Consider the following 13,130-nt stretch of genomic DNA (forward strand, 5'->3'; position numbering starts at 1 on the left):
AGATGCTGCAAACAGGGCTGTCAGCATTAATGCAGTAATCACAGTTCAATCAAGTCCCATAATTCTGCAGATAATCTCAATCTCCTGCTTTATGGGGAATCCATGTCAGCGCCCCCTGCAGCCACAGTTGTGTAAAATCTCCTAGCATGTTCTGAAACGGTCTGGTTCTGATGTGGTTCTAGTCTGAACTCACCCTCTGTCTTCCTTCAGCGCCTCGACACCTCCAGGATCCTCCCACCTCCAGCTCCCCCTCCCCGCTGTCCCACAGGAGGTCTCTCTCTCCAGTCTCCCCCCTCTCCCACAGGAGGTCTGCCTCCCCCATCTCCCCCCTGTCCCATAGGAGGTCTCTCTCTCCTGCCTCACCCCTAAGAGGAGGTGTAGGGGACATGGAGCTCGACCTCCCCCCCAGTCCTGGCCCCTCTCCACGGCCGGAGAGCAGAGGAGACGTCTCTGATGGAGGTCGGGTGTCCAGAGGTCCTGGGAGTCCTGCTGTCAGAAGACACCTGGTGAAGACCGAGGACAGGTGAGGGCTCCTTCTGTAGAACCAACACTGACATGAAGAGAAGAAGGGGAGGTGTCTACTGACCAATGCCAACAACAACACCAACCGGCACGAACAACAGCTTCACAGACATTTCAGTCAGGATCACTTTAGTCATACATTTGACCATTTTAATGCAAAATAGATACAGTTTTACCTGGTAGAGAAATCTCTGCTCTAAAAAGAGCCCTTTGTTAGTCATTGTACATACCTTGGCTAGAAACCCATGTCTAAGTCTAGGAGGCTGGGGTGGAGGTGGTGAAGCTTTAGTCTATGAAGGAGGAGGCTGGGGTGGAGGAGGTGGAGCTTTAGTCTATGAAGGAGGAGGCTGGGGTGGAGGAGGTTGAGCTTTAGTCTATAAAGGAGGAGGCTGGGGTGGAGGAGGTGGAGCTTTAGTCTATGAAGGAGGAGGCTGGGGTGGAGGAGGTGGAGCTTTAGTCTATAAAGGAGGAGGCTGGGGTGGAGGAGGTGGAGCTTTAGTCTATGAAGGAGGAGGCTGGGGTGGAGGAGGTGAAGTGTAGTGCATCAGTGTGAATTCAAGCAGGGAATGATGAGAGGTAGGTCATCAACTGCTGTGTTGAGATAGTGAGCTGTGATTGGCTGTTGGTGCTAGGGTCCATCGTGGCTAGGCTCATGACTACGATGTCCTGGATGAACTAATGCTGAGCTTTACTCCCAAAACAACAACAAGCAATGCCAACCAACTTCAACAGACAATGGCAAGAATGAGAGCCCCCAATTTCAATGTCCACTCTCTCCAGCACTAACAACAGCAGCAACATGGACTCCACCACAGACAACATCAGCAACAAACTCTGACAGCTCTGCAGCTCCCTGCAGAAATTGTTTACCCTTTCTGAATCTAAAACATAGAATATCCTGATTCGCATATTGATAAGGATCATAGGAATACTCCTCTGTGATAGCCTAGAACGTTCTCTGGTTCTTTCTTTAATGGGAAATGTTGTGGAGTGTTTAGTCTCCACAGGGACCAGATTTATTAGAAACTTTATTACTTTCATTAAACTTCAGCCTTCTTTAGGTTCTATAATTCATATTTTTCCTTCTTTTGTGTCTATTTGACTCATTTTCAGATTAAATTTGTGGATGGGTTTGAATGCATCACTGAGATATGACCTATTAAATTTAGACTTGATTTGATTAGTGGCAGCGTGAGATGGAGGGCTCCAGGAATAGAACCATAGTAAGAGCGAGCAGAGGAAAGTTGATTAGAGGCAGGCGGTATTATAAAGTCAGAAACAGTCAATTACAGAAGACAGTGTCAGCCATATTTCTTATTTACCCGCTTTATTACGCTAAGAAGCAGTCTGACCTTTAAGGTGATATGAGAGAATTACAGGAGAAGATCAGTCGCTGCTTATTAAAGCAACGCCTCATAACCTGCTGCCTCCGTCTCTGCGCCTCACATCTGATAAAGTGAGGTTAAAACGCCTGACCCCACTACACACGGGTCACACTCTAATGAAACACTCGCCACGGTGTGTCAGCCAGGTCCTGACCAATCACAGCCTCGATGACCACCTGCTGACCTGCAGCTGCTGGCGATGTCACTGCACGCCAAAGTTCAACATTTTCAAAGTTATTAAGATGAAATAGTGATCAGGACCGAGGAGGGATCAGCACAAGCAGAATCATTGATCATTGGTCTGACACCTTTTAACCACATCCTACAATAACAACAATGTACAGCATCACCATAGCAACAAGACCACAACAACAACACCTCAACAACAACAACCTACAGCATCATTAAAACAACAACCTACAGCATCATTAAAACAACAACATACAGCATCACCACCACAACAACAACCTACAGCATCACAACAACAACACCTCAACAACAACAACCTACAGCATCATTAAAACAACAACCTACAGCATCATTACAACAACAACATACAGCATCACCACAACAACAACACCTCAACAACAACAACAACCTACAGCATCATTAAAACAACAACCTACAGCATCATTACAACAACATACAGCATCACCACAACAACCACCTCAACAACAGCAACAACCTACAGCATCACCACAACAACACCTCAACAACAACAACAACCTACAGCATCATTAAAACAACAACCTACAGCATCATTACAACAACATACAGCATCACCACAACAACCACCTCAACAACAGCAACAACCTACAGCATCACCACAACAACAACACCTCAACAACAACAACAACCTACAGCATCATTAAAACAACAACCTACAGCATCATTAAAACAACAACATACAGCATCACCACAACAACAACACCTCAACAACAACAACAACAACCTACAGCATCACCACAACAACACCTCAACAACAACAACAACAACCTACAGCATCATTACAACAACATACAGCATCACCACAACAACAACACCTCAACAACAACAACAACCTACAGCATCATTAAAACAACAACCTACAGCATCATTAAAACAACAACATACAGCATCACCACAACAACAACACCTCAACAACAACAACAACAACCTACAGCATCACCAAAACAACAACAACCTACAGCATCACCACAACAAAAACACCTCAACAACAATAACAACCTACAGCATCATTAAAACAACATACAGCATCACCACAACAACAACACCTCAACAACAACAACAACAACCTACAGCATCACCACAACAACAACAACCTACAGCATCACCACAACAACAACACCTCAACAACAACAACAACCTACAGCATCATTACAACAACATACAGCATCACCACAACAACAACACCTCAACAACAACAACAACCTACAGTATCATTAAAACAACAACCTACAGCATCATTAAAACAACAACATACAGCATCACCACAACAACAACACCTCAACAACAACAACAACAACCTACAGCATCACCACAACAACAACAACCTACAGCATCACCACAACAACAACACCTCAACAACAACAACAACAACCTACAGCATCATTAAAACAACAACCTACAGCATCATTACAACAACAACATACAGCATCACCACAACAACAACACCTCAACAACAACAACAACCTACAGCATCACCACAACAACAACACCTCAGCAACAACAAGAACCTACAGCATCATTAAAACAAGAACCTACAGCATCATTAAAACAAGAACCTACAGCATCATTAAAACAACAACCTACAGCATCATTAAAACAACAACCTAAACCATCACCACCACAACAACAATATGACCTACAGCAACACCACCAACAGCAACAACACCAAAAAAACATCAAAACCCCCAAAAACTTAAAAATCAAACCAGTAACACTTAAACTAAAATGTCAAAGATGACCTCACTTTCAAAGGAGAGGACAGAATGTTGGTGAAGCTGGGGATGTTGGGGCCTTTTCCCTCTGTTTTTATAATAATAGGCCATAGTTGTTGACTGAGGACAGTCGGCCATCTTCAGTATTATTCTGTGTAATTCCAGTATCATCAGACAGCTGAAGTTGAAGGAATATTCTAAAGGTTTATCTCTAATCCAGACTCCTCTTGTCCTTCAGCTCTCATCAGGAGGTCACGTTTGGACCAATCACAGCGTCCAGTCGGGTTCAGACCTTTGACCGGGATAAGAACATCTCGTTTCTCCTGAAGGAGCTGGATGCTCTGAGAGACATCAACAAGAAGGTAAAAACACACATGAATGGATGGATGCTGTCCACAGAGGTGTGTCGAGTCCTCACCTCTTCCTGATTTCTTATTTTTCTTCTTTTTGGTCAAACTTCGCTGTTTCAGATCATCAAACTAATGACAAGAAAAACCTGAGTCAATACTCAAGTCAGCTTTTACATGGCTGCAGGGTCCTCAGACTGGTGGCCACAGACTTTGGGAAACTAGCTGCTTCCCACCTGGTGGAAAGATACAAGGTCTGATAACTTGTTGCAGAGTTTTAGTGACTAGTTGCTGAGTTTTGATGACTATTTGCAGACTTTTGGGAGACAAGTCGTGGAGTTTTTGTAGAGTCAATGCTTAAATTTGGACGTCAAGTTGAAGTTGAGTTTTTTGGACTAGATACAGAGTTTTGTTAGAGTAGTTGCAGAGTTTTGGCAATTAGTTTTAGAGTTCTTAGGTGTAGTTGCTGTAGGACACATTGCTGTATTTTTATACCAGTTGCTGTTGTGGTCCTTGGACTTTAATTGCTATTTTTGTTCTGGTGATCACTGAAGAATCTTGAACGAGTGTCGTAGATTAGGAAAATAATTGCAGGGTTAAGGGACTAGTTTCTGCTGTGGTCCCTGGACTAGTTGCCAATGACTAGTTGCTTCCTACCTGGTACAATTTTTGCAAAGTTTGGAAGACAAATTGCAAATTTTAAGCTTAAGCGTTCTAAAGTTTAGTTGCAGAGCTTTGCGACTAGTTTCTGGGTTTTGATGTCGGGTTGTAGTTGAAAGATTCTGCTAGATGGTTAGAGAGTTCTGCTAGATGGTTGCAGGGTTCTGCTAGATGGTTGCAGGGTTCTACTAGATGGTTGCAGGGTTCTACTAGATGGTTGCAGGGTTATAGATGGTTGCAGGGTTCTACTAGATGGTTGCAGGGTTCTGCTAGATGGTTGCAGGGTTCTACTAGATGGTTGCAGGGTTCTACTAGATGGTTGCAGGGTTCTAGATGGTTGCAGGGTTCTACTAGATGGTTGCAGGGTTCTACTAGATGGTTGCAGGGTTCTACTAGATGGTTGCAGGGTTCTAGATGGTTGCAGGGTTCTACTAGATGGTTGCAGGGTTCTACTAGATGGTTGCAGGGTTCTAGATGGTTGCAGGGTTCTACTAGATGGTTGCAGGGTTCTAGATGGTTGCAGGGTTCTACTAGATGGTTGCAGGGTTCTGCTAGATGGTTGCAGGGTTCTGCTAGATGGTTGCAGGGTTCTACTAGATGGTTGCAGGGTTCTACTAGATGGTTGCAGGGTTCTAGATGGTTGCAGGGTTCTACTAGATGGTTGCAGGGTTCTGCTAGATGGTTGCAGGGTTCTGCTAGATGGTTGCAGGGTTCTACTAGATGGTTGCAGGGTTCTGCTAGATGGTTGCAGGGTTCAGCTAGATGGTTGCAGGGTTCTACTAGATGGTTGCAGGGTTCTGCTAGATGGTTGCAGGGTTCTACGAGATGGTTGCAGGGTTCTAATTGATGGTTGCAGGGTTCTACTAGATGGTTGCAGGGTTCTAATTGATGGTTGCAGGGTTCTGCTAGATGGTTGCAGGATTCTACAAGATGGTTGCAGGGTTCTAGATGGTTGCAGGGTTCTGCTAGATGGTTGCAGGGTTCTACTAGATGGTTGCAGGGTTCTGCTAGATGGTTAGAGAGTTCTACTAGATGGTTGCAGGGTTCTACTAGATGGTTGCGGGGTTCTGCTAGATGGTTGCAGGGTTCTACTAGATGGTTGCAGGGTTCTACTAGATGGTTGCAGGGTTCTACTAGATGGTTGCAGGGTTCTGCTAGATGGTTGCAGGGTTCTACTAGATGGTTGCAGGATTCTACTAGATGGTTGCAGGGTTCTACTAGATGGTTGCAGGGTTCTAGATGGTTGCAGGGTTCTGCTAGATGGTTGCAGGGTTCTAATTGATGGTTGCAGGGTTCTAAATGGTTGCAGGGTTCTGCTAGATGGTTGCAGGATTCTACTAGATGGTTGCAGGGTTCTGCTAGATGGTTGCAGGGTTCTGCTAGATGGTTGCAGGGTTCTGCTAGATGGTTGCAGGGTTCTGCTAGATGGTTGCAGGGTTCTACTAGATGGTTGCAGGGTTCTAGATGGTTGCAGGGTTCTGCTAGATGGTTGCAGGGTTCTGCTAGATGGTTGCAGGGTTCTAGATGGTTGCAGGGTTCTACTAGATGGTTGCAGGGTCTTAGATGGTTGCAGGATTCTGCTAGATGGTTGCAGGGTTCTACTAGATGGTTGCAGGGTTCTAGATGGTTGCAGGGTTCAACTAGATGGTTGCAGGGTTCTAGATGGTTGCAGGGTTCTGCTAGATGGTTGCAGGGTTCTGCTAGATGGTTAGAGAGTTCTACTAGATGGTTGCAGGGTTCTACTAGATGGTTGCGGGGTTCTGCTAGATGGTTGCAGGGTTCTACTAGATGGTTGCAGGGTTCTACTAGATGGTTGCAGGGTTCTGCTAGATGGTTGCAGGGTTCTACTAGATGGTTGCAGGATTCTACTAGATGGTTGCAGGGTTCTACTAGATGGTTGCAGGGTTCTAGATGGTTGCAGGGTTCTGCTAGATGGTTGCAGGGTTCTAATTGATGGTTGCAGGGTTCTAAATGGTTGCAGGGTTCTGCTAGATGGTTGCAGGATTCTACTAGATGGTTGCAGGGTTCTGCTAGATGGTTGCAGGGTTCTGCTAGATGGTTGCAGGGTTCTGCTAGATGGTTGCAGGGTTCTGCTAGATGGTTGCAGGGTTCTACTAGATGGTTGCAGGGTTCTAGATGGTTGCAGGGTTCTGCTAGATGGTTGCAGGGTTCTGCTAGATGGTTGCAGGGTTCTAGATGGTTGCAGGGTTCTACTAGATGGTTGCAGGGTCTTAGATGGTTGCAGGATTCTGCTAGATGGTTGCAGGGTTCTACTAGATGGTTGCAGGGTTCTAGATGGTTGCAGGGTTCAACTAGATGGTTGCAGGGTTCTAGATGGTTGCAGGGTTCTGCTAGATGGTTGCAGGGTTCTACTAGATGGTTGCAGGGTCTTAGATGGTTGCAGGGTTCTAGATGGTTGCAGGGTTCTGCTAGATGGTTGCAGGGTTCTAGATGGTTGCAGGGTTCTGCTAGATGGTTGCAGGGTTCTACTAGATGGTTGCAGGGTCTTAGATGGTTGCAGGGTTCTAGATGGTTGCAGGGTTCTGCTAGATGGTTGCAGGGTTCTAGATGGTTGCAGGGTTCTGCTAGATGGTTGCAGGGTTCTACTAGATGGTTGCAGGGTCTTAGATGGTTGCAGGGTTCTAGATGGTTGCAGGGTTCTGCTAGATGGTTGCAGGGTTCTGCTAGATGGTTGCAGGGTTCTACTAGATGGTTGCAGGGTTCTAGATGGTTGCAGGGTTCTGCTAGATGGTTGCAGGGTTCTGCTAGATGGTTGCAGGGTTCTACTAGATGGTTGCAGGGTTCTAGATGGTTGCAGGGTCTTAGATGGTTGCAGGGTTCTAGATGGTTGCAGGGTTCTGCTAGATGGTTGCAGGGTCTTAGATGGTTGCAGGGTTCTGCTAGATGGTTGCAGGGTTCTGCTAGATGGTTGCAGGGTCTTAGATGGTTGCAGGGTTCTGCTAGATGGTTGCAGGGTTCTACTGGCTTTTTTCTTCTTGTAGATAAATGAAACCATCATCTAAACGCTGACTTCTGAACTGCCTCAGGTCACCTCTTTGGTTCCGTTCACATTGTTCTCATAAGGAATTCTCACACCTGTTTCAGCTGCAGGATCAGCTGGTCCAGAAGGAGAAGGAGCTGCAGAGGAGGGAGGTGGAAGAGGAGCTGAGAGAGGAGCAGAGGGAGGCCCAGATCTGGGAGAGACCCACAGGTGGGGGGGGGGGGGGCTGTGTAACAGTTTACTCTCCTCTTAATCAGATCTGATCCAACAGGACTTCTCCAATATTTGACTATTTTTCCTTCACTGTTTAAAACCAACACACACTCATATACAGGCTAATTAAAACAACAGGCGTGCTAACGAGGTGACACTAACGAGCAGCTGTTAGTTTAACACAAACGTGTGTTTAACCAGCGATCAGACGCCATATTGATTTAGCTGATCTGACTGTGATCCTGCAGGATTACCACAGAAAGAGGAAGTCTCCGTCCGCCTGGTTTTATTTCATATTTAGTGAGATTTATTTTTGTTTATTAAACGTTCAAACTTTGATTCTTCGATCGCTCAGAGAACGGAGGAAGAGCAGAAGCGTGTAGAACAGAGTTTCATGTTTCTGGTTTTATTGGAGATAAAGTTCACAGATATATAAAAAATCTTTGATGTTATTGATGATCCGTCCAATCAGAGCTCAGAGATGCTGCGTTTCCATGGTAACGTGTTTCTGTGGAGGTTCGTCTTTTGATTTCATGGAGTCTCAGATGAGCTGTGGTCATTTCTCCATTATTACACCTGGACCGCTGGACACTGACACATAAATACAAGCTCAGCTCTGATTGGATGATCAGTCAGAGGAAAAGTTTCCTCCAACTGTCTCCTCTCCTTCTCTCCTCTCCTCTGGCTTCTGTCCTTGATTCCTCATTCCTCCTGACTTCACTTTCTTTTCTCCTCTCTGCAGCTTCTAATCTTTCCTTATCTCCTCTTATCTAATTAGCCTCTCACTTCTGTCCTTGTCTCCTAGACTTTCATTCTTCCTGAGTCTTTGTTTTCCTCCTCCTCTCTTTCTCTCCTTTCTTCTCTCCTCATCTTCTCCTTGTCTCCTTGACTCCTCATCTCCCTGTGTCCTTGCCTTCTCATCTCTTCTGACTTCCTCTCATCCTTTTATTTTCCTTTCTTTGTCTTTGGCTTCCTAATCTTTTCTTCCTTTCTTGTCTCCTCTTTTCTTACCTCCTCATCTTGTCTCCTTTTGTCTTCATCTCCTAGTCTCCTTGTTTGTTCATCTCTTTGGCTCCTTTTATTTTCCTCTTCTTGTTCTTCATCTACTGGTTTCCTTGTCTATTTGTCTCCTTGTATTTTCATTTTTCTTCTTGTGTCTTCACCTTTTTGTCCCCTTGTCTCCTAAACCTGTCTCCTTGAATCTTTGTCTCCTAACCTTCTGACCTTGTCTCATCATCTCTTTGCCTTGTCTCCTTACCTCGTCCCCTTGTCTCCTAACATTCTCTTCTTGTATAATCACTGTCACATCCCCTCGCCTTCAGTCTGTCTCCTTATCCTTTAACCTTGTCCCCTATTTTTTCTTTTGTGTCCTGTCTCCTAACCTTGTCACCTTGTTTCCATCCATCCATCCATTTTCTATACCCCTTATTCCGTTCCAGGTCGGGGGGGGCTGGAACCTATCCCAGCTGTCATTGGGCGAGAGGCAGGGTACACCCTGGAATGGTTGCCAGTCAATCGCAGGGCTGTCACCTTGTTTCCTTACCTTGTTTTCTGGTCTCCCAACCTTGTCTTCTTGTCTCTAACCTTGTCTCCTTGTCTGGTCCCCTAACCTTGTCTCCTTGGCTGGTTTCCTTATTTCATCTCCTTGTCTGGTCCCCTAACCTTGTCTCCTTGGCTTGTTTCCTTATTTCATCTCCTTGTCTGGTCTCCTAACCTTGTCTCCTTGTCTGATCTCCTAACCATGTCTCCTTGTCTGGTCTCCCAACCTTGTTTCCTTGTCTGGTCTCCTAACCGTGTCTCCTTGTCTGGTCTCCTAACCTTGTCTCCTTGTCTACTCTCATAACCTTGTCTCCTTGTCTGGTCTCCTTGCCTTGTCTCCTTTTCTGGTCTCCTAGCCTTGTCTCCTTGTCTGCTCTCATAACCTTGTCTCCTTATCTCCTAACTTTGTCTCCTCGTCTGGTGTCCTAACCTTGTCTCCTTGTCTGGTCTCATTGCCTTGTCTCCTTGTCTGGTCTCCCTGCCTTGTCTCCTTGTCTGGTCCCCTAACCTTGTTTCCTTTTCTGGTCTCCTTGCCTTGTCTCCTTGTCTGGTCCCCAAACCTTGTCTCCTTTTCTGGTCTCCTAGCCTTGTCTCCTTTTCTGCTCTCATAACCTTGTCTCCTTGTCTGGTCCCCTAACCTTGTCTCCTTTTCTGGTCTCCTTGCCTTGTCTCCTTGTCTGGTCCCCAAACCTTGTCTCCTTTTCTGGTCTCCTAGCCTTGTCTCCTTTTCTGCTCTCATAACCTTGTCTCCTTGTCTGGTCCTCTAGCCTTGTCTCCTTGTCTGGTCTCCTTGCCTTGTCTCCTTGTCTGGTCCCCAAACCTTGTCTCCTTTTCTGGTCTCCTAGCCTTGTCTCCTTTTCTGCTCTCATAACCTTGTCTCCTTGTCTGGTCCCCTAGCCTTGTCTCCTTATCTCCTTGCCTTGTCTCCTTGTCTGGTCCCATAACCTTGTCTCCTTGTCTGCTCTCCTTGCCTTGTCTCCATTTCTGGTCTACTAACCTTGTCTCCTTGTCTGGTCTCCTTTTCTGGTCTCCTAACCTTGTCTCCTTGTCTGCTCTCATAACTTTGTCGCTTTATCTCCTAGCCTTGTCTCCTCGTCTGGTGTCCTAACCTTGTCTCCTTGTCTGGTCTCCTTGCCTTGTCTCCTTGTCTGGTCCCCTAACCTTGTCTCCTTTTCTGGTCTCCTAGTCTTGTCTCCTTGTCTGCTCTCATAACCTTGTCTCTTTATCTCCTAACCTTGTCTCCTTGTCTGGTGTCCTAACCTTATCTCCTAGCCTTGTCTCCTTGTCTGGTGTCCTAACCTTGTCTCCTTTTCTGGTCTCCTAGTCTTGTCTCCTTGTCTGCTCTCATAACCTTGTCTCTTTATCTCCTAACCATGTCTCCTTGTCTGGTGTCCTAACCTTGTCTCCTTTTCTGGTCTCCTAGCCTTGTCTCCTTGTCTGGTCCCATAACCCAGTCTGCTTGTCTGGTCTCCTAACCTTGTCTCCTTGTCTCCTTGTCTCCTCAGCCATGTTAGGGGAGGTATTATCGGCCCAGAAGGACAGGGATCAGGCTCTGATGTCACGCCTCCTGCTGGCCAATGAGGAGAGAGACGAGGCTCTGCTGAGAGCACGCCAACTGCAGCACGCTGCCGAGTACGGAACCCTCCGGTATTCTTGATCATTCACACACGAGGGTCGTCATGGTAACAGGAACACTGATAAAACGTTTGATAAAAGTGAATATATTATTGATTAATGATCAGAATCACAGACGGAGGTCTGAAGGGTCAGTCCAGACCTAGTCCAGCATTTATTCTCTGCCTGGATCTGGTCCTCAGTGGTCCCTGTATGCTCTGTCCCTCCTGGTGTCTCAGAGGTAGAAGAGCTACACTCATCCCTCCTAACAGCTCGTGCTCTCTCACATCACTGAGTCTAGATCTGAGTCAGGAACATTCAAGACTCCTTCTAGGCTCCTCAACCAACACTAAACTCACTTTTTATCAGAGTTTTTATCCCTAGTTTCTATCCAGTCCTGCTTCAGTCTTGGTCTGGTCTTGGTCCAGTCTTAGTCCAGTCCTGGTCTAGTCTTGATCTAGTCCTGATCCAGTCCTGGTCCAGTCTACCTCATGAATAAAGGCAGTTGATGAATATATCTAGTCCGGGTTCTAGTCGATCTTAGAGGAAGTATAAAACTGAGAGTGATGATGATGATGATGAAGATGGAGATGAGAACAGATGGATGTAAAACAGAGCTGTTCAGGAGGAGACTCTTTGTTTGTTTGTTTGTTTGTTTCCTCTGAGGAGAAACTCCAACATGTCGACTCCTTATTTACATGTTTTCTGTTTATATATAAAGAAGAAAAACATCACACTCCTCCTCCTCCTCTTCACCCCCCACTCCTTCCTCCTCCTCCCAGCCTCCTCCTCTTCAAACCCCCCCCCCGTCCTCCCGTCCTCCTCCTCTTCATTATTCTCCTCCTCGGTCTCGTTAAGAGCTGTGAAACGAGCTCTCGTCCTCCTGGAGGAGCCTCCAAATAGACCAGAAAATCTAATTACAGATAAACCCCCCCTCCCTCCCCGCCTCCCCCCTCCTCCCCCCCAGGATGAGAGGGTAATTGATATTGGAGGCCACAATCCTCCTTATGAGGGCCAGAATATGGAGGAGCATGTTCCATCTGTCAGGACTGAGAGCCAGTGAGCGTGTGTTTTCCTAATGGCGAGAGGCGGCCTGTGTTACCTGGGTAAATGTGGCTGTGAATAATGTGAAGCTGATGTTTGTTCTTCTCTCTTTATGTTCCTCTGATTTATTCATCAGGAAACCGCCGCCGTGTCTAACTTTGATCCGACCCGTCCAAAAATGCCGAAAATCACCCTCATCTTTACCAGAGTGTTTACAGTAAATACTGATTCAAACTCTGAGTCCCAAACTCGCCTGAACAGGAGGAACTGATGCACCGGGTTCAGACCGCCGTGGCGTGGGATAAGGGGCGGAGTCAGAGGTGTTAAATAATCAGAGAGAAGCTCACATTTAGGGGTCCAGCATCAGTTATTGACATTGTTTTCTAGGAACTTTAATACAAAATTAAATGCTATTCAATGTAATGTAGACAAAAATGATGCAGTCTAAACTAAAAACACGTCCTTTAGAGCTAAAACCATCTCTACAACCCAAACTGTTCTCCAGGTGTTCTAAAATCATAATAGAGATCAGTAAGTTCCACCTCAGTCAGAGCCACTTCGTCAGGAAACTCAGACGATTTCTGCTGATCCGTGTGTTTCTTCATTGGTTATTGGTGTCACTGGTGTTCCTCAGGGCTCCATGCTAGAGCCTCCTCACTTTCTCAGACCACCAGCCTACGTCAGCATCAAGCAGGAACGTTCCTGCCTTTCCTCTGCCTACAAGAGAGCCTGAGGCAGGGAGAGAAGCAGCAAACGCCAGAGCAGAGCATCAGTGACAGCAGGATGACGCTGACTAAGGCAGAGGTAGGATAGAGGAGGAGCTGGGGTGGAGGAGGGGTGCAGAGGGAGCAGCAAAGAGAGGCTC

At 46.2% G+C, this 13,130-nt stretch overlaps 1 protein-coding gene across 1 annotated transcript in view; it reads left to right on the forward strand.

Annotated features, from left to right (window-relative positions):
- The window catches only part of mipol1 (mirror-image polydactyly 1), a 93,133-nt gene that overhangs the window by 28,574 nt on the left and 51,429 nt on the right, over nucleotides 1–13,130 (forward strand). Inside the window, exons 5-8 of the mRNA XM_041811951.1 lie at nucleotides 211–523; nucleotides 4,086–4,209; nucleotides 7,960–8,065; nucleotides 11,113–11,254. Coding sequence (XP_041667885.1) covers nucleotides 211–523; nucleotides 4,086–4,209; nucleotides 7,960–8,065; nucleotides 11,113–11,254 — 685 coding nt within the window. The remainder of the gene's footprint in view (nucleotides 1–210; nucleotides 524–4,085; nucleotides 4,210–7,959; nucleotides 8,066–11,112; nucleotides 11,255–13,130) is intronic.

Source organism: Cheilinus undulatus, linkage group 18 (assembly GCF_018320785.1).
Source record: "Cheilinus undulatus linkage group 18, ASM1832078v1, whole genome shotgun sequence".
Taxonomy (NCBI): Eukaryota; Metazoa; Chordata; class Actinopteri; order Labriformes; family Labridae; genus Cheilinus; species Cheilinus undulatus.